Source organism: Rhagoletis pomonella, unplaced genomic scaffold (genome assembly GCF_013731165.1).
Source record: "Rhagoletis pomonella isolate Grant_MI unplaced genomic scaffold, Rhpom_1.0 Rhpom_scaffold_00007, whole genome shotgun sequence".
Taxonomy (NCBI): domain Eukaryota; kingdom Metazoa; phylum Arthropoda; class Insecta; order Diptera; family Tephritidae; genus Rhagoletis; species Rhagoletis pomonella.
Window position 1 is genome coordinate 26,359,370 of NW_023458561.1, and position 27,725 is coordinate 26,387,094.

The 27,725-nt window shown below is 33.1% G+C and overlaps 1 protein-coding gene across 1 annotated transcript; it reads right to left on the reverse strand.

Annotated features, from left to right (window-relative positions):
* Positions 1-43: 43 nt before the first annotated feature.
* LOC118743675 (protein late bloomer) lies at positions 44-27,380 on the reverse strand. Its single transcript, XM_036476438.1, has 5 exons — positions 27,281-27,380; positions 1,573-1,737; positions 1,299-1,475; positions 794-967; positions 44-703 (listed from the first exon to the last, which is right to left on the reverse strand). The coding sequence occupies exons 1-5, from the start codon at positions 27,338-27,340 to the stop codon at positions 623-625; spliced, it is 657 nt and encodes a 218-aa protein (XP_036332331.1). The 5' UTR covers positions 27,341-27,380; the 3' UTR covers positions 44-622.
* Positions 27,381-27,725: the final 345 nt, after the last annotated feature.

Sequence of the window (27,725 nt, forward strand, 5' to 3'; positions counted from 1 at the left end):
ATATTAAACTTTATACTTTTCTTAATTAATCAACAACTGTTATTTGGCATGCATAATTTTAATCCGTTACAAAAGTACATTCATCGAAAAACTAATTCTAATGTTAACAACAGTACAGCATGTAAATGATCAGAAAAATATACATAGTTTTATGTAAGTAATTTAAAAAAAAAATATTTATGCTGCTTCCTAATTTATTTTCGAAATTTATTTACTACAGAACACCATTTTTGTTACGTAACTACTGTGAATTTTTTAAATCAATTTTCAATTGTATATTTTATGCTTCTTTCTTTGCGAAAAAATTTTGTTATTTTCCAGCTTAGCTGAGTATTGAGCATTGCTTTGCTGCCTTTAGCTTAGCTAAGTTATTTTGTTATGAGCATGTTGAGGTAGACTAGCAAAAAAAAAATCGTTTTCGAAATAACAAACACTTTTGCATGTATGTGTGTATCGTTGTGTGTGTACGCTGTTTACAAACAAAAATATTTGTAGGTTGTTCATATACATATATACATATATAAAAACGTTTGTAACCACTATATGCATATCTATATTTGTACAAAAAAATATAGAAATTCTTTGGCCTTTATGCGCATTTAAATTAATCGTTTAAATCTACTTATTTGGGATAGTATTTCGAGCGGCGCCAACGATTCACAATGCTATTTGCCAATACCCAAGCGAAAGCAGCACAAATCAGCTGTAAATTGATTGGAAATAAAATTAAATTTGCATCAATATTTATAGATGTTTAATTTATTAAGTATATAATTTTAAACAATTGACTCACCTCAACCAACACCAAGCCGATGGATAAGAAATTAAATGCCTGCCAGCGATCAGAAATATATTCAAGAAACTTTTGCCGACAGCCATCGAGGTTCAGTTTGTCCGTGGTGCTGCTGTAGCAGCTGTAGGGCGGGAGCATGTAGTCGCTAGGGCCGACATTGCCACAACAATCCAGCTATCGAGGAAAAAAAAGATTATAAATTACATATATGATATAATAGAAAAATTATGGGTAATGCCATACGCGTAAATGTATGCATTACAAATTAGAAAAACACATGTCCATACATTTGCGAGGCGTTCATGTAAATTTTTGTCAGCAAGCGATGCGCACATGCGCACAACCAACCTCCAAGTTGCGTAAATACATACCTAATCTAAAACATTTGTATGCATAGATTTATGGACTTGTACATAAGTATATGATTTACGAGTATGTATGTATGTAATTGTGTTTGTATGTATGTATTTATACTTCGCTTCGAAAAAAAACCAATCATACTTACCCATCTCTCAATGCTCGCTATTTGACTGGCATTTCCCGGCTTAATTGGCACCGGCTGGTTACGCCATAACTGATCGAAGGTGTTATCAACATTGATCAGCAATGTCGATTGGAATATCCAAAAGAAGCCAACTGTCAACGTTTGTAGTACTACCCATAAAATTAATATTACGGCGAACTATTTAGCAACATGAAAAAGGGAAGTGGCATTGAAAAATACATAAATAATTGATTCCAAATATATGTATGTACTATGTATGTAAACAATTGTCTACCGTTTTGGAGATTTGACTGCTTTCACGCGCCGCGCCTAGTGTACCCAGAACAGCGGTCAAGATCACCACAATACCCAAACCGGCGATTATGAAGGCGGCAGTGTTGAAATGTTCGAGCTTGATGATAACATAGATTCCAATAGTAATGACGGCCAAGCCAAGTAGCTGGAATTGGAAGAAAATAAAATATGTAGTTTTTAAATCAATAGATGGTATACGCACAGGTTAGTCGTACTACAAATACTTAAAATAAATTCAAAATTTCAGATTCTTTAAGAAAGGATCCTGCTTTAGAAGCCCAAGATCGAGAGTTTTTTTAAGGAAATTTTCGGCATGGAAAGAAAAAAAACTGAGACCACTTGGTAATTTTTTTTATATATTATACATTAGGGTGGTCCTTAAAATACCAGCATCGCGTTCTACGTACAAAATAAGGACAAACACAAAAAAATAAAATATTAAAACAACATGTATTTCAAAAATGGTTTTAATTAAATTTTTTTGAAATCGCAAATATTCGAAAAATAACTCATAACTCAGTGACTTTATGTATTTGTAGGAATATGTTTCAGTTAACAGTTTTCAATTCCAATTTATGCAGAATTTTTAGTATTGAAAAAATGTGTTTTAAGCCTTGGTAGCGACTTATAAAAGGTTATTTAAAATTTTCGTGAACATCTTTATATTGTATGTGGAACACAATAAAACGGTGACCCATACAAAAAAAATGTAGATATTTTAGGGACCACCCTAGTATATCTACGATATTTAAAGCTAGTTTCTTCTTAAAACCACATAAAAATATATATAATAAAATAGCTATGATTCTCCTTAAACAGGTACTGAAAACTTGAATGTTCTTTAGGCTTCTCAGGTCTAAATACATAAATACAAAATAGAGTTCAAGTTGGGAATACGCCTACAATAAAAATAAGACCAATAACACTACATATAGGGTTGCCAGAAAAGAAGATATATAATAATAATAATAAATGGTCAGTTAAAAAATTTTAGAAAAATAATGGGTCTGAGGCACACAAAACTCGATGTTTAAAACATCGTCGAAACTGACATGCATTGACAATGCATTGTCAGTTTAACGATTTTATAAAAGTGAAAACATCGAATTTCGAATTGACAATATCGATGTTTCAAAAATACCGATACATCGTTTCGTTCCTTGTTGACAGAAATAATCACGTAATGCACTTCTTGCAGAACGATCATTTTCATAAAATGTTTGGATCTCTTTTACGCGTTCTTGATCTTAGTATCGCATCATGACTAAGCTGACCAAAGACTGTAGTAGCAATTGCCTAAAACAAAATGTGAAAAACATTAATCAAATAATAAAATCTACCTTATTTGCAAACTTTTAACAGACATGATTTATCAACACAAGCCAATTACACTCTACAGTGGTTTTATTTATTGAGTAGTAGTAATGCCAAAATTGGTAAACTCTGACAATTTCGTATTTTACCATAGTCAAATAAATGAGAGCAAAAGATATGTTCATATAACGTATAAGTATAAAAAAACTAAACCAATAAACAAATATTATAATGTCAATTTGCAATAAATAATTCACTCGTTTATGGTAAGAAAGCGAGGCGAAAATTTGACAATGTCAAGTCGAAACGAAATGAGTGCAAACTTAAAGGCGTTTTGCAAAAAAAAAAAAATCAATTCGAAATAAATTCTATGAAACTAGTTTGGGGTATGCACTCTGAAGGTTCATGCATGAATGTCTGTCAGAACTTACATACTTAAATGCATGTACGTCTATTCATATTTTATGACTGCCCGCTTATTTAAATTTCCATATTAAGAGGTTTCACTTATTTATTTCTATTTAGACTTGCATGCCCATAAGAATTCTCTGGCTTTTAGTGCACACGCCTTACATAACACTTTACATACGCTCGGCATGCACTTAATCTGCATATTTACGAAGTACTCGTACAGGCAAATATTGCCTTAGAACTACTGAAAATTAAACTATCTATGTACGTAAGTAAAAATGTAGCCATGTTACAACATAAGTACTTTGCAAGTTTTTTAAATTTTGTTTCTTTAAGTTTTAGCAACTAAGTTAAGGCTACAAGTGTTTTTAGATAAGAAAGTGAAAACTTCACGTCACTGTTTGTTTTGACAACCACGATAAGGAAGCCTATTTTTGTCTATATGTATGTATACATACATACATACAGATGTATATATATATATACACATTATTTATATAAATATTTATATGAATTGAAATAGAGAGATAGGCCATAATCATCATTTAAAAATAAACTACTACTCGCATTAGTTACGTCAAATGCTAAAAAATTGTGCAATACTACAGACACTTATATACATACATACGTGTATGTCCATTAGGGTGGTAAAAAAATGCATGTGCAAAATTTAATACGAAATTCTAATGCTCTCACCCGCTAGGATTGTTCTCCTCCGAAAATTTATGTATATTCCGTACTTTTTCATTTTGAAATCAAAAAAATCAAAACGCTCAAAGTTTTCGATGTATTTTGTATGGGGAAAAAATTTGTTCGTGGATATGGTATAGAATTCTTGAAAATCAATATTTTTCGATCGGAAAACTGTGTTTCTCTTCAGGAGAGTTCCACTAACAAAACCGAGTTCTTTATTTCGCCATTTCTTAGTACTAGCGATTTTTTATGGGTCGCCCCAATTGCCTTTTTTGGGTTTTTTAGGGACCTACAAAAATAGTCCATATTAGAAAATGGTGGTTAAATAACCAAATGTATATGATTATTGTAAGTTTCCTGAAGAGAAACAAAGTTTTCCGATCGAAAAATTAATTTTCAAGAAATCTGTACCATTTAGACGAAACATTATTTTTATAAAATATGGGTATAGTTTTTTTTCGCTATCGAACAATGCTAGGGGGTGAAAGCATTATAATTCCGAACTTTCTTTTTTTTTTTGACCACCCTAATGTATGTGCGTATAGTTACGACCTACAAAACTTAATAGAAACAGATAATACAGGTCGAAATATGTAAGTACCTACATTATCGATGATGAAATATATATAGAGGTTTTGGGGGCTCTCTGTTGCCAAGGGTTGTTTTGGTTCATCTTTTTTTCTTAATTTGTGGTATGTCTCTCGGTGTTATAACAAACATGAAGATTCCTACAATTTGCAATAAGATTTTCCATTCCAGTGGAAGTACGCCACCCTAAACAATCACCTATGTGATAAATGATTTTTGTTAGCGGCGCACATAAGGGTATTTTAACGATCTAGACGGCCATAAGTCGTTCTCACCTTTCTATGCTTTTTTATGGTGTACTACAATCGTTATAACTTTTCTTATCCTTTTAAATCGAATTTTATTTAATTTTTCACTTTGAACTGTCTTTACTAAATACACATTCCGAGAGGAATTAGACATTTTCCCCATAAAAACTCTAAGCAGTTTTCTGTATGCTCAAATCATTTCACTATTAAATTGATTTATTAACAATCATGTCACGCAAACGCCATAACTGAGAAGTGGTAAAAGTGTTTGCGAAATGAATTTGATTAATTGCAAGTCCAAAAATCGGAATACATACATATATGTATGTCGCAATGTAGCGCAATAAATTGCCACTTGAAAGAGAAATAGGCGGCAAGGTCTTCTGTAAAAATAATGCACAAGTAGTAATATTGTTTGTATCGCGTACATACTGTGGTCGAAATAATTATAGCCGCACCACATTTTGACAAGTTTTAACATATTATTTTTGTTGATATTTAATTTTGGTTATTTTTTTATAAAAAATATAGTTCATTCTTTAACAAAACCCGTTTAAATATAAGTTTCAAACTTTGTGCAATATTTAAAAAAAAAAAATCAGCAAACTTTCGTAAAAATTGCTAACTTTTTTAATTAGATTTCAGAAAGAAAGTACAACTTTCAATGGCTAAAAATTACGGTTGATTTTTTAGAATTTTTTTTTACCCATTTGCTTCCATAAATCGAATACACACAATTTTTATATGGAAGAAAACCGAAACATCCTGGACAAAAAAAAATTCTAAAACATCAGCCGTAATTTTAACCATTTGAAATTTGTACTTTGTTAAAAAAATAACCAAAATTAAACATCGACAAAAATAATAAGTTAAAAGTTATTTCGACCACTTTCCGTTTCTGTTGCTCTACTAAAGACACCCGATATTAATAGTTCTTTGATATCTATAATGCACAGACATCGGCCTGCTACAATATTATTATTTGTACAGATTTAGAGTCCCAGAAATAGTCACTCGTGTGGTTCTCGGATGCATACACATGTACATACATTAGGGTGCAACACAAAAAAACGTGCGGTTTTTCAGCTGGAGTTATAAAATTTATTATATTTAAAGACTCACGCCAAAACAATTTTAGAAAAAATTTAAGATTTAAGTGAGCTGGACCGAGCTGGAGGAAATGAGGTCCTTAGTTATTGAAATGTCGAAGTTTTCGTATATCCGAAATTAACCGTTATGTGGCAAGAGAGTGTACTTTTAGTCCGATTTTAATAATTTTCAACGAATTTTTTTCCGAGCCAAAGTTATGAAGTGTACCGACTGAGGTATAAGTTGCTGAATCGGTTGTCGAGATACGCATTTGAGGTCAAATCCAAAATTTATAACAATTTATAATAATAAGGTAAGTGGTTATTGCAATAATCAATTTTGAGTCAGTTAGCTTCAGTAGTTACTGATTTATCGTAAATTTTCGTGTTTCTATAAATTACCGTTATATGAGAGGTGGGCGCGACTATTGACCGATTTCAAAGATTTTTAACAAATTTCTTAGCTGGATCCTAAGCAAGGCTCGTACCGAGTTAAGTAAGGATTGGTGAAGCGGCTACTAAAATACAGTATTTCATCATAAGTGAGAGGGGTCACGCCCCCTTTCCAAAAGTTTCATAAAAATATAATTTTTTTACCGAAATTCTACTTTACATACTAATTTTGAACAATTCGGATCCAATATTTACTGAAATGTCGTAGTTTTTGCATTTTTCAAAAATACCGTTATATGAAAAGGGAGCGTTGCTGCAGTCCGAGTTCACCCAACCTACATTGGATAAAGGGCAACCTATAAACCAAATTTCGTTGAGGTATCTCAATTTTTACTTAATTTATCGTGTACAAACAACCGTTATGCGAACAAAGTGTGCAAAAGTGTGCTCGTTTATTAACAAAAAAAAATGGATCTCGAAGGTATTACGAAAATCTAAATTTTTTCAAAAATATTTTTGCGTAAATCTTAGAGTATAATAAAGTTTATGACTTCTATAGAAAACAGTACCGATTTTTTTTATGGAGAGTGATGTACCATAATGTACTACTTACAAGGCTACCTACATACATATATAATACGTAAGAAATAAGCAATTCCGTGATTAGATAAGCGCAACACATCAAGAAGGCGGCTGTCAAGTGCATTTCTTGCAAGTTTTATCTTCTTCACTGAATATTTTTGCAATGATGTTTATGCAAGTACAGTGAAATTCTTTATACTGGATGCGGTTCGCTTTCATATTCATATGTAGACAATGGTATTAATGTTTATGAAAAGCACGATTTTGAACTCAAGTTTGGTTTTTAAGGAACCACCTGTTTTTTTTTGTTTTCTTTGCATTGAACAATTAATAATAATAACTATAAAATTATAACAAGCATACCTTTCAATCCCAGCATTAACCTGCCATCAAAACTTACTTTGATTTCTTATTTTGCCAAAAAGTTATGCTAAAGTGGAAATATCTCAAGTTGCAAAGAAGAGAAACTTATCTCTTAAGGGGCACAGTTATCAGATATAATGGCTTAGAAATTTGTACACGTCATAAAAAGGCCAGACGATGATTTTTACACATTTAACATTTTTATTTTGGGTTATGACGCGAAATTGTTCCGACAAAGAAGACGGGTATTCACTGTAAAACTATACGTACATAAGTATAAATTAAATTCTGGCTAGCTATTCATTTGACAAGATCAAAAAGATCATACTAAATGCGAAAAGTGAGCAACAACAAGACATTCATCTCTCTGTACATAGGTATGTGTGTAGTATGTATATTGCAAAATCTAGTGATGCTTGTGCTGATGATAGAGCGCACCCATCCTTGTGCTAAATTACTTTACGAGCACTAAAACTAAACGTTGCAACTAGTGAAATAAAAGTGAATTAAAGAGAAACGAACATACTTCAATACCTACATACATTTACTCATGTAAGAATATTAGCCTGCAAACGGATGTGCACATTTGAGAAAGATTGCAGAATATTTTAAAATTATCAGCGATCCACAAGTGAAACAATACATAAATGAGTCACGCTAGGAAAAAGACGTATTTTCATTTATTTTTAAATTTGCTTGCACACGTAAATACTAGGGTGATAAGAAAGTTCGAAAAAGTTACACTGGTTAGTTTTAAGTCGACTGCTCACTATGAGCATAGCTTCATTATGGGTGGAGATCTAAATCGAGTTGATACCCAGAGTGTTAAGAAAAAAACGCAAAACAGCACTCAAAAGGCGCACAGTTCAAATAGCTTTTAAACTAAAACTTTAGTAAAACTGCATAATTTACTTTGACGTCTCTAGCTAGGACAATGATAATACAATCTGTGAAAGTCAGCATGCATACGAAGCAGGAATATCGACTATAATGGCAATACATAAACTAACCATGGTAATTGAAAGGGCATTGGACTATACACATATAAGCTGTGAACATTCCTCGATCTACATACATATCAGGGCCTTTAGACAATGCGTAGTGCGAAGCTATGTACAAGTATATTGCTAGTTATGAAAAGAAAAAAAGCCGTAACAAATAAACGATTGCCAATAATTCGCAAGCCAGAACTATTAAGGTGGAACTGGGCGCGAGGATTTAATGTGTAAGGGCAGTTCGAGGAGGAGTTTTTGAAACACTTCAAGACTAGCTATCCATCACTTCACTCTATTCGTAAGGCTATGAAGTTGACCTAGACATCTTAATCTTGGGGTTGACTCCGCAACTACCGTAGCTGATGAGTTTCAGAGTTCCAGTTCGCGTCTACGCTTCGATTGCACGACTTTCAAATCCCGACTGTCTCAGCGGTTGGAACGGTCGATGGTCCAATCCGCTCATTTGCTTTGCCTTCCCCAATTTCAAAATCGTACTGCTGTGGTGGTTGGAAGGGCCGAGGTTTCAATCCGCACTTACGCTTTGAGTGCACGGGGTTCAAAGCGGCACTGTTTCGGCGGTTGGAACGGCCAAGCTTCCAATCCGCGCCTACTCATAGCATACACGAGGTTCAAAGACACCCAAGCTTGGCGGTTGGAACGGCTGAGATTCCAATCTGCTCCTACTCTGAGAGGGAGCGGCCTCTCTATGAATATCTGCGGGACTATTTCTCTTGACACAATTTCCAATTTTCTATTGACTCAAGCGTTATATTCACAAGGTTTTCAACCTTAAGTAAAAAAGTCAATGCAGGTGCTATCTTCTCTACGGAATGGGTTCTTCTCGTTTTCCTTGCCGAATTTGGAGTAGAAGATGGAATTCTCAAACGCCAGATCCACTACACCATTTATTGATACCAATTTGAGGAAAATAAGATTAGTGGATCACCTTAACATAAATATACAAACGAAATAAACAGACACGAATGCATACTTATTTAATTACATTGTCTATACAGACGTTTGTCTAAAGCAGGGATGGCCAGAATTTTGGCTCCTAAAGCAGTTAAAGAGCCAGCAAGTGTTATGCAAGAAGTAAAGCAGTCCTGAGTGTAAAAGGGGTGTAAAAAATGCATCAAAAGTATCAAATTTATTAGTAATAAGAGTCAGACCACAATGAATTTTATTACGCTCTTCTTCCACCTTCATACTGGCGCTCATCTAGCAGGCTCCTGTGAGCCACTTTGCCCATCTCTGGTCTAAAGTATTCAGCGATGAAAAGGCGCGCGTAGATTTTGGCACACTTTACCAAATGCCATGGCGAGTGAAGCGGCATAAATAGATTGCTATAAAGTAGATTTGTTGCTTTAATTTGCAATAATTCACCAGCGTTAGTGGAACGCTTAGCGGTTTTTCGCCGACGACGACGACAAATCATGACGCCAACAACCTGCAACCCACAGCGTATGTGTGTGGCATGAAAATACCGCCAACATTTACCTACTTGTCTGGCAATCAGTCAATCAGTCACTCAGCCGGCAAGTTAGTCATTTATCTTTGTATTTATTTAGCTAGCAATATCTATTATTATTGCTTCTGTTGTTGCGTTCTTTGTTAGTTATTGAACTTAGTGTTGTTTGCATGCGCGACGCTTTTCCAAGTATGAGCCAAATCAAAGCAACAACAAGCACCAAAAGTAAATGCAAAACAAAACAAAATTTATTACAATTGCAACATTACAAAATAAATTGTAAACAAACGTGCCCAACTGAATAATAACCAGCCAATTGGGCACAGTGTCGCCCACAGCGAAGATGTTAGAAGGCAGGGTGGCTTGGCAGAAAATCTATAGAGGTGCAGAGCTATATAACTAGTATGTAGTTCGCCTTGCTGTTTACTCTTGGCAATGCACATACTTACTTACATGTTTATGTAGTGAATTAAAAAATGTTATGGTGGAGTTGGAGGCTAAACAGATATTCGCAGTCAGATAATTGATAACAAATATTGTGAAAAAAAATTAACCGAAGTGGCGCTATTTGAAATTATATAGGACTTAACGTTAAAATTTTTACGTTTTTAAAAGGGAAATATGATTAAAAAAATAACATTCTTATCTCTACAATCGGCTCGAAAATTGACATCAACAAGATCTGTCGCCTTTTCAAAGCAACTTTCAATGCGGGAAGCTCACAAATTTGCCCACTACTTAAATATTTTTCAAAGGGTGATCAGTAAGTCTGACGACGACCGCGACTTCATTTAAGATAGTGAAGGCCCTTGAGACAGTTATGAGTAGTTGAGATAGGGTGTTCTTAAACCAATTTCTGAAGTAGGGCGATCTTGAGCATTTTTCTGAGATAGGGCGTTTTCGAATCGGCTGCCGAGATCACATACAAAGAATCTCGTTCATTTTGGCAATGCTCGATTAACAAAGAACAGGGAACCTCCGTGGGGACTCTATAAACCGAACATACGCGTTCTTCTGAGAATACTAACGCATCACAGGACTATTAGACAAATGGACGTAATGCTTTGTTCGTTTCTGTAGAACCCCTAATACTAAACAAATAACTTGGAACAGTGCGCTCTAGATATCTGTGGACCATTTCTTTGTTGACTAGGACAGTTTAAGCTCAGTCTCGGAATTTAGTTGAAGAATGCCCTATCTCAGAATTTGGTTGAAGAATACCTTATCCCAGCAGACCTTCAAACACGCCATATCTCTTCTGCCGATATATTGAATTTGCATTGACATATGGCATTCTTGAATCATTTGCTGAGTTAGAGCGTTCTTCAACCAAATTCACAGATAGGGCGTTCTTCAATAAAATTCTGCGCCCCACTGGGTTCACTTAAAAAATTTACTGAGATAGGGCATTTTCGAACCGGCTGCCGAGATAAGTTGACCTGCCACTCAACCGTCGATATGAGGTATTAAATATATGGGTGTTTCCACTTGACATTAAGGGATTTCATATAGTTGATCATAAATTTCCAGTTGGGACGACAACATAATATTTAAGAAAGAACCATAAAGGTTTAACATTGTGTGATTTCAAAGATCTCAAAATAAAAATTTCATTATAAAGCTAAGTGTACACGGCAGAGAAATAAGGCGAGACTTAGAAAAAGATCTCACAAGAGACGTGTAAATAAACACCCAATAATACAGCATGATAGAGAATTCTCTATTTTGACTCTAGCTAGAGTACCTCTAACGTGTAAACTTTTTTGATAGAGAAGATTGTTATTTCGGTAAAACTCCAGCGAGATTTCTCTACCGTGTACACTTAGCTTAAAGAAAATTGACATTCTTTTACTCGGCACCAAAGTTGCCTTTAAATTTAAGAAAAAATGTTAGTCGGCTTTCTTCTTAGATATACTAAGAACATTATTTTAATTTTTAATAAAAAAAAAGATAGAAGAAATTTACGATTTTTGTCTAAAGACAAATCTATTTTTTTTTGTTTTTAAGAAACTGATAAACAAAAATATGTTTCGTGACTTTTTGGAATTTTGGGCGATTTGCCTGAAAAATTCCGATTTTTTCGGGACGTTTTCAGATTTTTTTTTGAGCTTTTCATTACCCAAGGAAAATTCACATGGAAACAGATTTTTTTGTTGAACAGAAATTGAGTACTTAGCAAAGTATTAGACACCCTTATTGTGCCTTACATATGTACATATGTATATGTATGAAAGCACTTTGTAGACAATAAATATATTTATTACATTGGCAATAACTTTCTCAATAATTCTGGGCGGCCTTTTGTGGCTATTATGCCTTGCCATTTTGAAAGCTAAAATATTTTTTTCCAGTTTTTTTTGGATGTGTGCGTGACTTTAATGCACATGAATGTCTTAACTATTTACATTTGGAATATTTAATTACGAATAGTTTACATTTTGGTCACTTGCAAAGTAAAACTACGTAATTACTACAGAAAGGCATTAAATAGATTTCCATACAAAATATTAATTACCCAATCGATTTCATTTATTATTTTTTAGTTTATCTATGTACATAAGTATGTCATTTGGAACATCGGTGAAATCGGTGTAACAGGATGAAAGTCTTTTTAATTCAGTTGTTTTATAGTTACAAAAAAAAACAAAATTTTTCCAAACTTCCCGGCGACCCTACTTGGTTGTTGAGTTCATGAAAATCGAATCAACTGTTTAACATACGAACGTCAAATGAGCTAATTCAACTTAAGTATACATTTATATTGAATGTATGTACGTACAAAGTGCGTTCCAGTAAGAATATCACAATTCAAACTGAGTTCAATAAAAATGTTGTAGCAACTGGCGTCTACATAAACAATTGATATGCCGGCATATTCTTACGTACATACATATGTATGTACATATAAGGTATCCATGTACATATAAACTCGGATGCAATTACGTTCAAAGTTCAGATAAGCATTTATGGCAGAGTTTATGGTGAACTTTGTATTACTACATAGCCAATAAACAAAAAGGTATATCTTCGTCATAGGTATCGCAAATAAGAATTATCACAGTAAATATTTCACCGCCGTACATATGAGTTGCTTAATAACAAAAAGGTCTTATTGGAAGTTCTTATGACTTATAAGGAAATATCAAAATTTGGGAATTAAAAATTAAAAAAGACTTTGAATGAATACATAAATTTATCATTTATTTATGTTGAAAACAATAATGGCGCCAATTTGGACATGACTTACGAAAACAAGAAATAATAAGAAGTTTATGGTTTATGTATAAAACAATTAACATATTTTTGTAAATATATATTTAGGGTGTTCGATTATTCGCCATTTTTCGAAGCCCGATTTTCACTTTATTCAAAATATTAAAATCTGTTAAAACCGGTTCCCCATTTTCATATAAAGAAAAAACCCAGGCAAACCGGTTTTATTTAAGATATTTTCTTTAAAGTAACACTAACTAAGAAATCAAAAAGCATGACCAAATTACAATACAATTGCTAAAAATAGATAAAGCTTTAATTTAGAAATCAATGAAGCAATATATCAATTCAACAGAAAAATTTGTTTGAAAAATTCACACTTAATGTTAATAATACATATAATAATAAACCGACTTCAATTCTCATATACAAATTTTAGATTTTATCGTTAATTTTTCCATGATCTAATGATCGCATTTAAACCAAATTAATATGGAACCACTTGTTAGATAACGCCTTTCCTTTACCAAAAAAATAAACAATATTCCGACGAATTGATAACCTTCTCCTTTTTGTGAAGTCAGTTAAAAATTATTCAAAATCAACGCGAACTTGTAATCAACTCAGCCAATTTTTCTTTTTTCATTTTGGTGAAATTTTTTTTTTTTTTTAATTTCAAATTTTTCTTGTAAATTTTTTTCATTTTGAGGAAACTCTAGAATTGTTTTCAACTAGTTCCTATTACGTAAAATTTATTAGCTGGAACAGGAAAATGGAATTTCTTTGTACTTTGCTCTAAAAAATTCAAAATAAACAATTAACAATTCAAAAATCAGGCTGAACTGGTGTCTCGCTAATATGATGAGCTTTAATTTAAAAATAAAAAAAATTTATCAAATTGGTTGAAAATGAAGGGCTCCAGTGAATTATGAACAGTAAATTCCTGTTTTGAATCAGATTTCCGTATGAAGCTACAACAAACACAACAATAAAAGATGTTCGTTTTTCCTTTTATTTTTTTAATAATTTTCTGGAAAATTTTCCAGCATTCAATCATGTATGAAATTAATAAAAATTTGCTGGTAACATTTTCAATCAAATAAATACTTATGCATAATTTTTATATTCTGGTATATAATTAACCAAAGTTCAAACCCCGGTTTATTTGGTTGTAAAAATCCGGTTTACTCGGTATACGAAAAATCAAGTATTCAAGTCAATCACCCTAGTTTGTAGAAAACACCAACCTACGTAGGCATTTCAGTCTTTCATTCTTTTGTCTTCAGGTTTAATGTCAAATTCATGCAATAAATTATACATCGGAACAATCGTCAGAAATCAACCGGTATTTATTCACAATTATGAAGAATGAAATAAATCTTGCGTTAAGTGGGTAGATTAAGTAACAATAGCTTATCAGGTAGTATGTACGACTATTTTGTAAACATTAATTGATAACTTCTATTGTTTGGTATATTCGGGTTTGTTGGTAACGGAACAGGAATCATCTTGAGAACAACCAAGAGAAGATTTTTTTATTTATTTCTTCACAAAAAAAAACATTAGGAATATTCTCTGCGCTTTGATGTTGTCACACAAAGGGGAGGGACAGTATTACGCCGACTACGAAACGGGGACTGTATTTTTATGAGAAGCGGTTTTTCATGGCGGAAATACACTCGGAGGTTTGCCATTGCCTGTCGAGGGGCCACCGCTATTAGAAAACCACTTCTTGTGTATTTTTATTTTTTTGATATTGTGTCAACCGGGCTTAAACCCGGGCCCTGCGGAATGGTAGCGCGAACTGCTAACCTCTACCCACAGCGACCGCCAATATACGCCTTCGTATTTGTCCTCATTTTCACCTCCTTGTTCGTCTCCCTACACGTATTATTGTTCATTAAAGTGGTCCAATTTTTGTATGGTGAAAAAAATTTCAGGGGGTGTCCCTTAGTTTTTTCCTTTTAATATTTGTAATATCTATACCATCTTTCAGTTTTCTATGACAACCAATACAGGGTGCTCAATGGCCTTGAAATGCGCTACTGGATCGCTGTGAAACTAGCAAAAATATTGCTGAGTTTTATAAAAAGGTACTGTTGCCATGACAACTGAAACTTGTGATACTTTTTTAAATAATTTAAATTTCCCGTAATTTTCGCAACCATTTTGAAAACTCTCGTCATCTACTCAAAAATATCTCTCCATTGGTACAACTGGTTTAAAAATCGATGCAGTACAACCGCCGAACGAAGGCGGACAAAATTTGTGTTAGTCTATTAATATATACAGTACCAGGTTGACCGACCTTTGCCCGGAGTGCATATACTTTTTAAAGTTTTCAAGATTTGGATAGCTTTAAAAAAATATTTTGGAAATAAACCAAAAAAAAATAGGATTTCCATATCTATTAAGTAAATTCCTTACACTAAAATTGAGGTGGCAACCCTATTCCGAAATACGCTGGAATGAATGGTATATATCTTGAGCGTATGTGTACTATGTATACATAACAAAAATGTTGATTGAGATTAACAAAATACGAATTTTTATTACAAGTAAGCGTGGCAACACTGCTGGAAAATATTTTCTAACCAAAGTTCTCAACAATACCTTTCATTTGATATCCATATTGCGATGTTTTAGATAAATTGTGTAAAATCGAAAATAAGTGGCAACCTTTCACTTAAGACAACATTTTGTGTATAGGGAAAGCATTGTTTAAGAACCTTCTCTTGGTACCCATAAAAAGTAATATTTTACCTTATTTTCTAAACAAAAAATTAAATATATATGCGATTCGAAATAGGTGGCAACCTTATTAAAAATATTTTTGCATTAGGGATCTTTAAAATAACTTCCATTTGATATCCATATTATGATGTTTTAATTAATTTGTAACTAATTTCGAATAGGTGGCAACCTTATACGAGTCTACTCAGATAACCTTAAAATCCAAAACATTATCTGTGTACAAAATTTCATCAAAATCGTTAGAGCCGTTTCCGAGAACCCTATATATATACAAGAATTGCTCGTTTAATGTAATAAGATAGATGCAAATATACATACATACACACAAAAAAACATACATCAGAAAAGAGTACAATCAGTTGCACAAATCTACTAGAGAAACACAAAACCCAGGCATCAATAGTTTGTTACTATAGTTTTACTGCCAACAGCGATTATTAAATGACATTGGGACCAACCCAAATATTTATAACGGGTGATTTTTTAAGAGCTTGATACCTTTTTTTTTAAAAAAAACGCATAAAATATGCAAAATCTCATCGGTTCTTTATTTGAAACGTTAGATTGGTCCATGACATTTACTTTTTGAAGATAATTTCATTTAAATGTTGACCGCGGCTGCGTCTTAGGTGGTCCATTCGGAAAGTCCAATTTTGGGCAACTTTTTCGAGCATTTCGGCCGGAATAGCCCGAATTTCTTCGGAAATGTTGTCTTCCAAAGCTGGAATAGTTGCTGGCTTATTTCTGTAGACTTTAGACTTGACGTAGCCCCACAAAAAATAGTCTAAAGGCGTCAAATCGCATGATCTTGGTGGCCAACTTACCGGTCCATTTCTTGAGATGAATTGTTCTCCGAAGTTTTCCCTCAAAATGGCCATAGAATCGCGAGCTGTGTGGCATGTAGCGCCATCTTGTTGAAACCACATGTCAACCAAGTTCAGTTCTTCCATTTTTGGCAACAAAAAGTTTGTTAGCATCGAACGATAGCGATCGCCATTCACCGTAACGTTGCGTCCAACAGCATCTTTGAAAAAATACGGTCCAATGATTCCACCAGCGTACAAACCACACCAAACAGTGCATTTTTCGGGATGCATGGGCAGTTCTTGAACGGCTTCTGGTTGCTCTTCACTCCAAATGCGGCAATTTTGCTTATTTACGAAGCCATTCAACCAGAAATGAGCCTCATCGCTGAACAAAATTTGTCGATAAAAAAGCGGATTTTCTGCCAACTTTTCACACATTCAACACATTTCGAACCGAACACTGATTTTGGTAATAAAATTCAATGATTTGCAAGCGTTGCTCGTTAGTAAGTCTATTCATGATGAAATGTCAAAGCATACTGAGCATCTTTCTCTTTGACACCATGTCTGAAATCCCACGTGATCTGTCAAATACTAATGCATGAAAATCCTAACCTCAAAAAAATCACCCATTATATTATTGTCTTAGCTCGCCCAGCTTACATATGTACACTGCGTATACGCATCAAAACCGTTATTGTGTTAAATCTTTGCTATCAGCCAATGAATGGAAGCTGAATGAATTTTTTTGTTGGGCACGTGTCTTGCATAGCAACTGAGAGTTGAGGAAATTTTTGACAAATATTTCTTGCTGACAATTTAATTCCCATTGTTTGCGAACAAAAAACGGATAGCGCCACCCAAACAACCGATATGCAAATGCGAGTAAAATGCCATAAATCTATAAAGACAATAAGAAGGCGCAACGTTGTTAAGACTGTATATACATACATACAGACATATATACAAGAATATGTACATAGGTAGAGATTGTGTGTTTTCTGAAAATGTTCTTACGTATTTGATCAAGCATTTATTTATTTAAAGCTACATTTTAGTTAATGGAATTTTCCACCAAAAGAATAATAAAAAATTTAAGTATCTCAAACCAATTTCAACAACCAAAAGCAGTTTAAGTAAATAGATAAAAATTGTTTTCATTTACAAGTAAGCAACACAGCAACACACACAACACATGTATGTAGATACAATTCCCGAAAATCTTTAAGACGAGACGCAGCCACAGACAATCCAAATTTTAGTCAGCTAACAAGCGATGACATCAACGCTTTCCATTTCGGAAACAAAAAAAACATTGTTGAAGACAATACCATTTATAATTTCCTATCAAGAGTTGTTGTTATTGTTGTTATGCGTAGATGAAATATGAGTAAAATTCTTTCTGCGTGTTGTTTTTTTTTTACATTGCTACTTTGTGCCTTCAGACTTACAGAATGTGTTCAACGACGCCCATTTTGGCAGTGAAATGGTAAAGCGTAGGCGTGCGTCAATAACAAACTAAAACAGACTATTTTTACTAAGATGATTAGGCATGTTTATACAAAAAAAAAATAAGAATTTGTCAGCAGCAGAAATACAAAAGAAAAATCAAATAAACACAACTTTTTAAAACCACGTTTTTATAAATGGACTAAAAAGAATAAAATAATTTTTCCTAAACTCATAAAATGGGTTTTGATAAGTGTTGATTTAAAATTTTCAAACGGACTTACAATTAATTACAACGTCGTATAATAAAAAGTTTTCTATTTGTTTTTTTTTTTTTTCTATTTTTTAGTCTTGTGCGAATACATAACATTTTTCAACAGCTATTAAAATAATTAAACGATATTCTGATTTTTTTTTTCATTTTATCAAACTAACTTTTTGTTTAAGGAGGGTAAATATATATACTGATAGCCAAGCGGCAATCAGGGCGCTGGGATCGCTAATGGTGTGCTCAAAACTGGTTGGGGAATGCCTGACCTCTCTCTCAACTGCCTCGGAGTACTTCCAGATCAAGCTGATTTGGGTCCCGGGGCACAGTCGCGGGAAATTGCAGGGCTGATGAACTGGCCAGGCAAGGCACCCTTGAGGCCATCACCTCGGATAGGGAGGGCATTGGAGTTCCGTTGGCAACCTGCGGCCTGCTTTTGGACAGATGGGCTCATGGTCGGCTCAGCGAGCGCTGGGAAAAAACCCCGACTTGCAGAGTTGCAAGGTCCTTCTGGCCGGTTGTGGACCGCGGGCGGTCAAGGGAACTGCTGCAGCTGGCTAAGCGTCAGCTCTCGATTTTCACAGGTGTACTGACCGGACACTGTCCAATGGGAACCCGCGCGGTGCGACTCAATATCGTCACGGATCCCTACTGCCGCAGTTGCCTGGAAGACGAGGTGGAATCATCTCAGCACTTCCTACTCAACTGCCCGGCATTCGCTAGATTACGGTTTAAGCATCTCGGTGCGCATTTCATCAACACTCCCGAGGGACTCTCCGGAGTGGACATCAGCTGTTTGAAGAACTTCATTATGAGCACCCAGCGCTTCTCGTAATTTTTACGCAGTTACCGTTCCTATGTAATGTGGTATCACAATGGACAATAAAATGTCTAAGTGAGTCCCCTTTGCGGGTCTGCCACCTTAACCTAACCTAACCTAACCTAACTTTTTGTTTATTGATAGATAGATATGATATTCAAAAATATTTTAAAGCTCAAGTTTTCTTAAAACTCCTTCGCTTGGCAGTTATATTTCAATATGTCATTAAGTTGTGTATAATTTAACTAAATCCGACTTTTGAAATAGCAGGCAGCCCCAAATTTTCAAAACCTTTGGTAAAGAATTGGGAATTATTATTGGTAGTCTTCTGAAAAGAACCAGAGTTGTCCGAGCGAAAAATATTGATTTTGAAGAATTCTGTACCATTACTGCGAAAAGTTGTTTTTCCCCATATAAAATAGATGGGAAACTTTGAGCGACCACTAAATATTTTTTGATATTAAAATAAAAAAAGAGGTATATTTTTTTGGTATAGAACAATACAATAACAATACAATAAAAACTACGACTCTACGTTTTCACATGCATTTTTGGAGCACCCCAATGTACATACATACATATGTACTATCTAAATATTAACTCATTTTCTTTTTTATCCAGAGTTCAGTAGCTTCGAAAAAGTTTGACACCTGGTAAAATATTAATATTTTTTTCGATAGAGAACAATCCTAGGGGGTGAGAGCATAAAAATACCGACTTTACTTTTTTTTTTACCACCCTAATGTTCACACATATGTACTTGATTTTCTTTGTCATAAGTTAATAATAATTTCTTTCTAATTATTATTTATACAACTTATTTTCTTCTCCTTCCGATCAATAGCCAATATGAACAGCAAAAATATTTGCTGAATTAAGATGACTAAAAATCAGCCTTGACCACGAGTATTTTCGTACTTTTTGGGCAAACCTGGTACGAATTAATGCCCGTATGTAGGCGTTGAGGCCAGATATAAGCAGTAAGCGCCAAATTTGTGCCAACTCAAACCAACTCAAACCAATTAGAATGTCTTTATGGCCAAATGTGTTTCCTAATTTTTCTGCGCAATCAGCAAAAATCAATTAGCGTTTGAAGTAAAAAGTTTTGAATTATATTTGTGTTAGACAAAGTTTGCATTTGAATATTAGAAACGCAAAGTTAAAATCATTTTCCTAATTATGGCGGGCTAATATTTGGCCGAAATGCAATGTACTCGATATCAGCAGACATTAATTTGCATTTCTGCGCACTTTAAGAAACTCTTGACTCAATTAGCGCAGACAAGAGGTGGGTTTTGGGGTTCAAAAAAAAATTTGGAATCATACCATTTGCATGAAGTTAAACGATAACTTCATTTTAAGTCTGACCTACCGATGGAGAAGAGTTACGAATGCAAAAAACTGCGCAGAATTCCAAAAATTCATCATAACAGCTACATAAGTCTTCCTTTTTAACCGACTTCCAAAAAAGGAGGAGGTTATCAGTTCGTCGGAATATTTTTTTTAATTTTTTTTTTTATGTATGTTACCGCATAACTTTGCACCACGTCAACCGATTTCAATAATTCTTTTTGCAACGGAAAGGTAGTATCTCAGAAGTGGTCCCATACTAATTTGGTTTAGATCCGATCATTGGATCATGAAATATATAGATATATATATATTTTTTTTAAATCGGTTTTTTTTTGCTAAAAATTACTTGTTCATGAGAAAGTACGTTTCATATTCCACAGTATTGGGTGATTAATCTGGTAGCTATGGTATGAATTTCAATATAGAACATTTTGGGAAGCTACCACACTAATTTAACGCATACTTATATAAATACAATTTTGTATTTTTTTTTTATTTTACAAATAACTAATACAAACGCCAACTACTTCACTAAAAGTTTATTGTATTTTGCTCTAAAAAAAGTTGTGTGTGTAGGCTCATTAGCAACTGTTCAGTAGAATTATCTAGACAAGTACTGCCTGTTTGGTTTATCTATCCCTCAAGTATCATTCAAAAAGTATCTTAACATAGTCGATTACATATAAATACTCATCTAAAGTAAGTGAGACTGCCAGATACAGAAATAAACATACATAAATATAACATAAGATAAGAGAGAAAGCATTCGTGATGAGATAAGGACATTACCTCAAACATTGAAAGAACTAAAAGTTTTCACTACACCCCAAACTAATTATATTCACATTTGTCATACGTATAAAATTGTACAAAAACATGTATTGTGTAGCTCTTTTCTATAAAACTTTTAAAATTTAGGTCTGCTTTGCTAAATTATAAAATGATAAGCTTATCGCCATAGTTGTTGATAATTTTACACTTTTACGAAGACACAGATAATTGCTAAAGTAAAACCGCACAGGCATACATACATATGTGACGCGTGATATTTTCAGAAGATGTACAAGTAAGATAAACTGGAAACAATTTTTGGAAAAGTAAATGAAGGTTTTGCGCACGGTTTTAAGCGCTCTGGAACAATATTACGCAACGACTGAATGGTGATAATATTAATTAATGTCATGTCGTATACGTAATATGAAAACTGAAGGATATCTATGTAAATGAATTTTTATTATTTCTGCTTGCGTTTGAGCAGATATGAAATCGTGACAATTTGTCAATATCTGCTACTAAATACTTGCTGGTTATTTCAGAGTTTAATGCAACGAAAGGCAATACATATCTTTACCAAATGGTCGGAGCACAAAAAAAAACGAAAAGTGGCCGAAAATAGCAAACAATGAACACAATAATACGAGCACATTTTTTCTTCATTTTTTCATTTCAGCGCCGCTTACTTGATTGAGCTCATATTTGGTCTCACTGTCTGACTGAATATAACTAGAAAGGCGTCTTTTAAACCCTTTTCAAGGTTCATACTGATACAAATTGAGAGTGCTGGTACCGCGACCCAAAGGACCGTCGACCAGATACCCAATACAATAAAAAGTTTGATCCGTTGATCTACCAGTGTACACAAACCAGACCTCTCGATCTGGAATTTTTACCCGAAATTTCTTCTTAAAGCTGATTTAGCTCGCGTCACTCCAACAGTCACAATGGTCGAGTGAGCAAGGCACAGGTGTGCCAATGGACAGATCCGAGCTCAATTCCTGGCCTAGTGGGTTTTTTTCTTTTTTCTTTAATAACTACATTTTTTTCTTTTCTAACTTAATTTTTCTGATTTTTAATTTTTAAAAGGGATATATACTTTTTTAATTTAATTTAATTTTTATAAACTTATTTTATGTATTTTTTCTCTTTTTTAGTTGATTTTTTTTTATTTAATTTCTTTAATGGTTTGGTTATTCTTATTTTAAAAATAAAATTTTTTTAATTCCATTTGATTTTTATGAACTTATTTTCTTCTTTTTTAAATAATTTGTTTTTAGTTTTTTAGTTACATTTTCTTTTAATTTTTTAGATTTTATTGTGTAAAAAGTAAGACTTTTTTTAATTTCATTTACTGTTTGGAAATTTATTTATTTATTTTATATTTTTTTAAGTTGAATTTGTTATTCTTCTGTTACTTTTGTTTTTTTTTTCATTTTTAGATTTCATTGTTATAAAAATAAAAATATATTTTTTTATTTCATTTAATTTTTAGGATCTTATTCAAAATTTTGTAACTGTTTTTTTATTTCTTCATGAAATGAAGCTGCAAAAAATTCAATTAAAACGGCCTCAAACTCAAAAAATTTTTGAATATTTCTTTTTTCTAATAAAATTATTTTTAATTTCATTTCATTTAAAGTGCCATTTCATTTTAGATTAATATTTTTTCATTTTCTAATTTTTTTCTATTATTTACAAATTTTTATTATTAAAAAAATATGCTACCCTGCCCAGCTTTACATACACCTTCAGCTCCAAGATTGTATAAAATAAAAGTGTGAAGTGTGTGACCTAAAGGTGGGCAGGGTAGTATGTATTTTTGTAATTTAATTTAAATTAACAAACCTAGGCGAACAGTACAACGTTAGAACGTCCTCGCTAGCAGATCTTTCAGTTCGTCTTTCGAAAGACCGTAAGGAGCTTTCAAGATAGTTGCTAGAATCGCAGGGCAAAACGGCACTCCCTCGTGCGGTTATAAACGTACAAAAATAAAAATTCTATTAGAATCTGTTTATTTGTATTGCAAATGTTATTAATACGTGCATACATATGTATGTATGTACTTGTTTGAATTTATTTTGAGTAACCCTGAAAATTCACGTACATACCAAATATTTTGTAGCGCAAGTTAATTTATTACTTTTTTCCGAGTTGGTTGCCCTTAGCACTTTGTTCTAAAAAATATATGCCTAAGTACTCATGTACATCTGTATATACATATGTGGAGCATAATACATACATACATACATGAGTATTTATACGCATACCCTTCACATTATTACATCTTGGTACTTCGACTTACTGAGTCCATTCATTTGCGCAGTTTAAGCGCCGTGCGCCGTACATAAATTCAGCACATGAATGAACACTAGTGTGGTCCAAAAGTGCATGTGAAAATGTAATAGCGTTTTCTTTTCTCGAAAAAAGGCTGCACTTATTCTGCCTTGTGTTAGCGCTGTCACATTGTCATGTTCTTTTCTCAGCCCTTTCACAAAGCGTCGTGTTCTTTTCTCAGCAGGTTGCGCTCTGATCCGGCGAAAGTGCTGCCTTTTCTGCCCTCAAATAAACGTGAGGGTGAGAGCTGCATGGTTAATTTTTAATTTAATCTTTTAAAAATGCAATTATTTTCCCTATCAGAAATAAGTGTTTTGCTAAGGACTTACAGGCTAAGTAAATAATTCAGCTTTATTGAGTTCTATAAATAAATTGTGATGGAGTAGTATATTTTCTGTTTCATTCTCATATAAAGAACGCAACATTTTCTCAGGTTTCAGGGCAACGCAAAGCAAGAGTTCCCATATAAAAGGGCAGAACTTTTTTTGAGAAAAGAAAACGCTATAAGGTTGGAATGTTTATGTAGAATTATTATTTTTCTATCACAAAGCTCTCTATCTCTTTATGATATTCCCAATAATAATACCCAATTGTTTAAATAACCTTATTTTTCATAGTAGCTAAGTTTTATAGGTCCGCCAAAAACCACAGACTCTGGAATAAGGGGGCCAATAAAAAATATTTAGTATTAAAAAATTGTTAAATAAACAATTGGTTATTATTACTGAGAGTCTTCTGAAGAGAACCTGTGTCTTCAGTCTTCTATACCATTTCTATGAATAAGTATTGGAGCGCTGTGAGCGACCTCTAAATATTTTTTGATTTCAAATTAAAAATATGGGAGTATATTTTTTCGAAATAGAACCATCCTAGAGGGTGAAAGCATTGAAATTCCGACTTTACTCTTTCTAGACCACCCTAGTGAACAAACATTGATACAAACATTCACACAATTATTTAAAATCTTTTTTTTTTAACAGCATAAATACGTAATCCGAACTTAATATGCGGTTCAGTAGCGCCCACAGCATGTAAAAAAATAAGCATTTAAAAGCCGCAACAACAATAACAGCATTTGCCGTAAATCAAACAAACCACCGAAAGCATTTGCTAGTAGCAAGCGACACACACCAATGGTACGACGAGCAGCAACCGCAATAACTACGGTAATTGACCACAATCTCTCTTTGCTCAATGACCAGTGGCGGATTTAAATATGTATCTGAACATGCTTAAGTTAAGTTCTTAGCATTTTGCTGTTGGACTTAATTTTCACGCGAGGTTTGTACAAACATACAAACATCAATATGTACATACACCTATTTGCCATTACATTATTTCATGCTTTGCTTGGCTACGCCACGCTGTGCTATTACTTCATGTTTGTTTGGTTGTTGGTTCTATTTATTTTATTTTTCCTTCTTTATCTACAATTCAAGGTGTGTAATTTTAAATACACAAACTCAAATAGCACGCGTCAATAGAGCAAATGAATAAATGTATGAATGAATGATAGATAGTTTAGAAATAGTGAATGGTGAATTGAGTCATTGGTCAAGCATGTACAAATGTAAGTGCGTTGACAGGCAATAATAATAGACAGCCGCTATGATAATCGTTTTGTAACTACTTTGCATAGATACATTTGCAATTATGTATAGTATCGTACTATATTTAACAGCTGTTCTTCTTCTGCTGTACAGCTTCTTTAGGTGCGAACGTAGTAAATTGTATTACTCATACGCCCGCGCGCAAGTAGTCCCTGGCAAACGGTCCCTTTTATTTGCTTGAAATTTTAAATATTTATTAGAAAAAAAAAACAGGGCGCGGCTAAGAAGAATAAAACTTTAATTTTAAAAGGCAGAGTGTGTGGAGTAGTAACAATTTATTATAGTAAAAATCAGAAAGATATAAAAAAATAAAAACACAAGTAATTTTTAGCAAATATAAACCGACTGCAATTCTCATATAAAAATATATATATATATATATCTCATGATACAATGATCGGATCTAAACCAGATTAGTAGGGGACCACCTCTGAGAATTATCGAAATCGGTTGACGTGGTCCAGAGTTATGCGGTAACATACATAAAAAAAAATAAAAAATATTGCGACAAACTGATAACCTCCTCCTTTTTTAGATGTCGGTTAAAAAGATCGCATCAATATGTAACTATAAGCACAAAGTATTTGTAAAGATTTCTCGACACAGAGCTCATCAAATATCGCCAGCTTAGAGTGAAAAGTTGCTAAGTCCACTTTTTTATTAAACCCATTATTTTGAAATTGGAAGCTAGAGAAAAGAAAAGTGCATCGTTTGGAAAAGGATTACGGAACATATTTAATTTTTTCTTGTTTATATTCAACGCTAGGAAAATTTGCAAAGTCTCAAAGGGACACTGCAAATCCGATAAGCCCAATATGAAACGAAATCTCGGAGCTTTTCTTTGCTGTAAACACTAAAAATGTTGTAATTAAAATTTTGCGAAATACTTGATGAAAATTGATAAGAGAGGTTTTTTTCGTCTCCTCCAAAATTTGTGAAAATGGACTTAGCGACTTTTCACTCCAACCTAGGTTTCTACATAAATGATAAAATTGTAACAGGCAGACGTCATTTATTAGAGCAACAGAAGTCAAATCAACAATTTTTAGAATTTTGGGCTGTTTGTATGTTTGTACGCGCATCTCTCGAAAACTAAGGCATGGAATTGAATGTAGTTTTCACCAATTTATTGCCATAGGTCTAGCTTAAAATATAGAAAGAAAAAAATAGAGAGTTGCCACCTGTAGAAAAATTATATTTTATAAGATAAAGTAAATATTGCAATGTGGTTGTCAAAATAAACATGTTTAAGAAGGCTTACAGCCGAAAACATTTTTCTGGAAGGTTACCACCTGTTTGAAACTTTAATTTAATTGACAAGATAATTTAAATATTGCTATATGGGTATCAAACCAAAAAGGTTTAAAAGAGTTATCTGCCGAAAAAAATTTGTATGACCGTTGCCAGATGTTTGAAAAATTGTATTCAATTAAATTTATAAAATAAATTGAAATATTACAATACGGGTATTAAACCAAAGAGATTTAAGAAAGTTTCCTGTGGATACTGTTGACACCCACTTGAAGAATTTAATTCCAGCTTTGTATAATAAGGGCTAGAAGAAAGATTTTACACTATCTTAATTATTTGAAAATATGCGTTCAAAAACTTGTATAAGACACAAAATTGTTTTATTATTAATTCACCTGTTTTTGTGGCATGGTTTGTATATGCTTTGTGGAGTTACTTTTTTGATAAGAGTTGCCACCTTTAAAAATTATTTTTAAAAATCAGGCAACTACGAAATCTGGGTTGCAGTTTTTATACTAAAACGTTCAATTTTGTTGAAATGTGGCACACTGGCCAAGTTCTAGAGTACAATTTTTTCCCAAAATCCCTATATAATTTTTTTCATTTTACATCCCGAAATAATGAGCAATTTTATAAAATAAAACTTTGCTGCGGACAAAATCCAGCATTTTATATTTCTCAAAACGAAATTTTAAAAAAAATGCTGCAAGAATTTAATTTTACATTGAAAGGTAAATTTTTCTTCATAAAGTGTAGTATTAATTTTGGTTCAAAAGATTTTATGCCACCTCCCCTAAATTTTTGGAAAATGGTTATTGGGTGATTTTAGACATATTTTTTTTTTTAATTTTAATTACTTTGAAAGTTTGTCTAAAATAAATAGCCCCTTATTTTTTTTTATTATACTTACCGCGTATATGGCATCCCAAATTAGTGCAAAAACTTTTAAAGTTTTTGTCGAGCACGCCATTGTTGAGAAAATTTATGTACACGTTGCTTCACTATTTAACAAAAAAAAAAAATATTTAATGCTGTAATTAATTTTCATATAAAGACGCACTATTTATTTTATTTATGTTACGTATGTACATACATGAACTTTCAAGATTAAAATATATGTACATATTTGCTTAAAAAATTGTCAAATCAAAATTCGCAAAGTAAACACTAAAGAAAAGCGAAATTTTCAAAATACAAATAGTGATGACAAAATCGAAAGCATATACATATGTATTTTTGGCGTATTTTTAAACGGTATCTATGTAGTACATACATACATACATATTAATGTACATGTGCGCGTCTATTCTAACGTTGGTGTTTATTTTAAGCTATTCGCGTATTTCGGTTGTCCA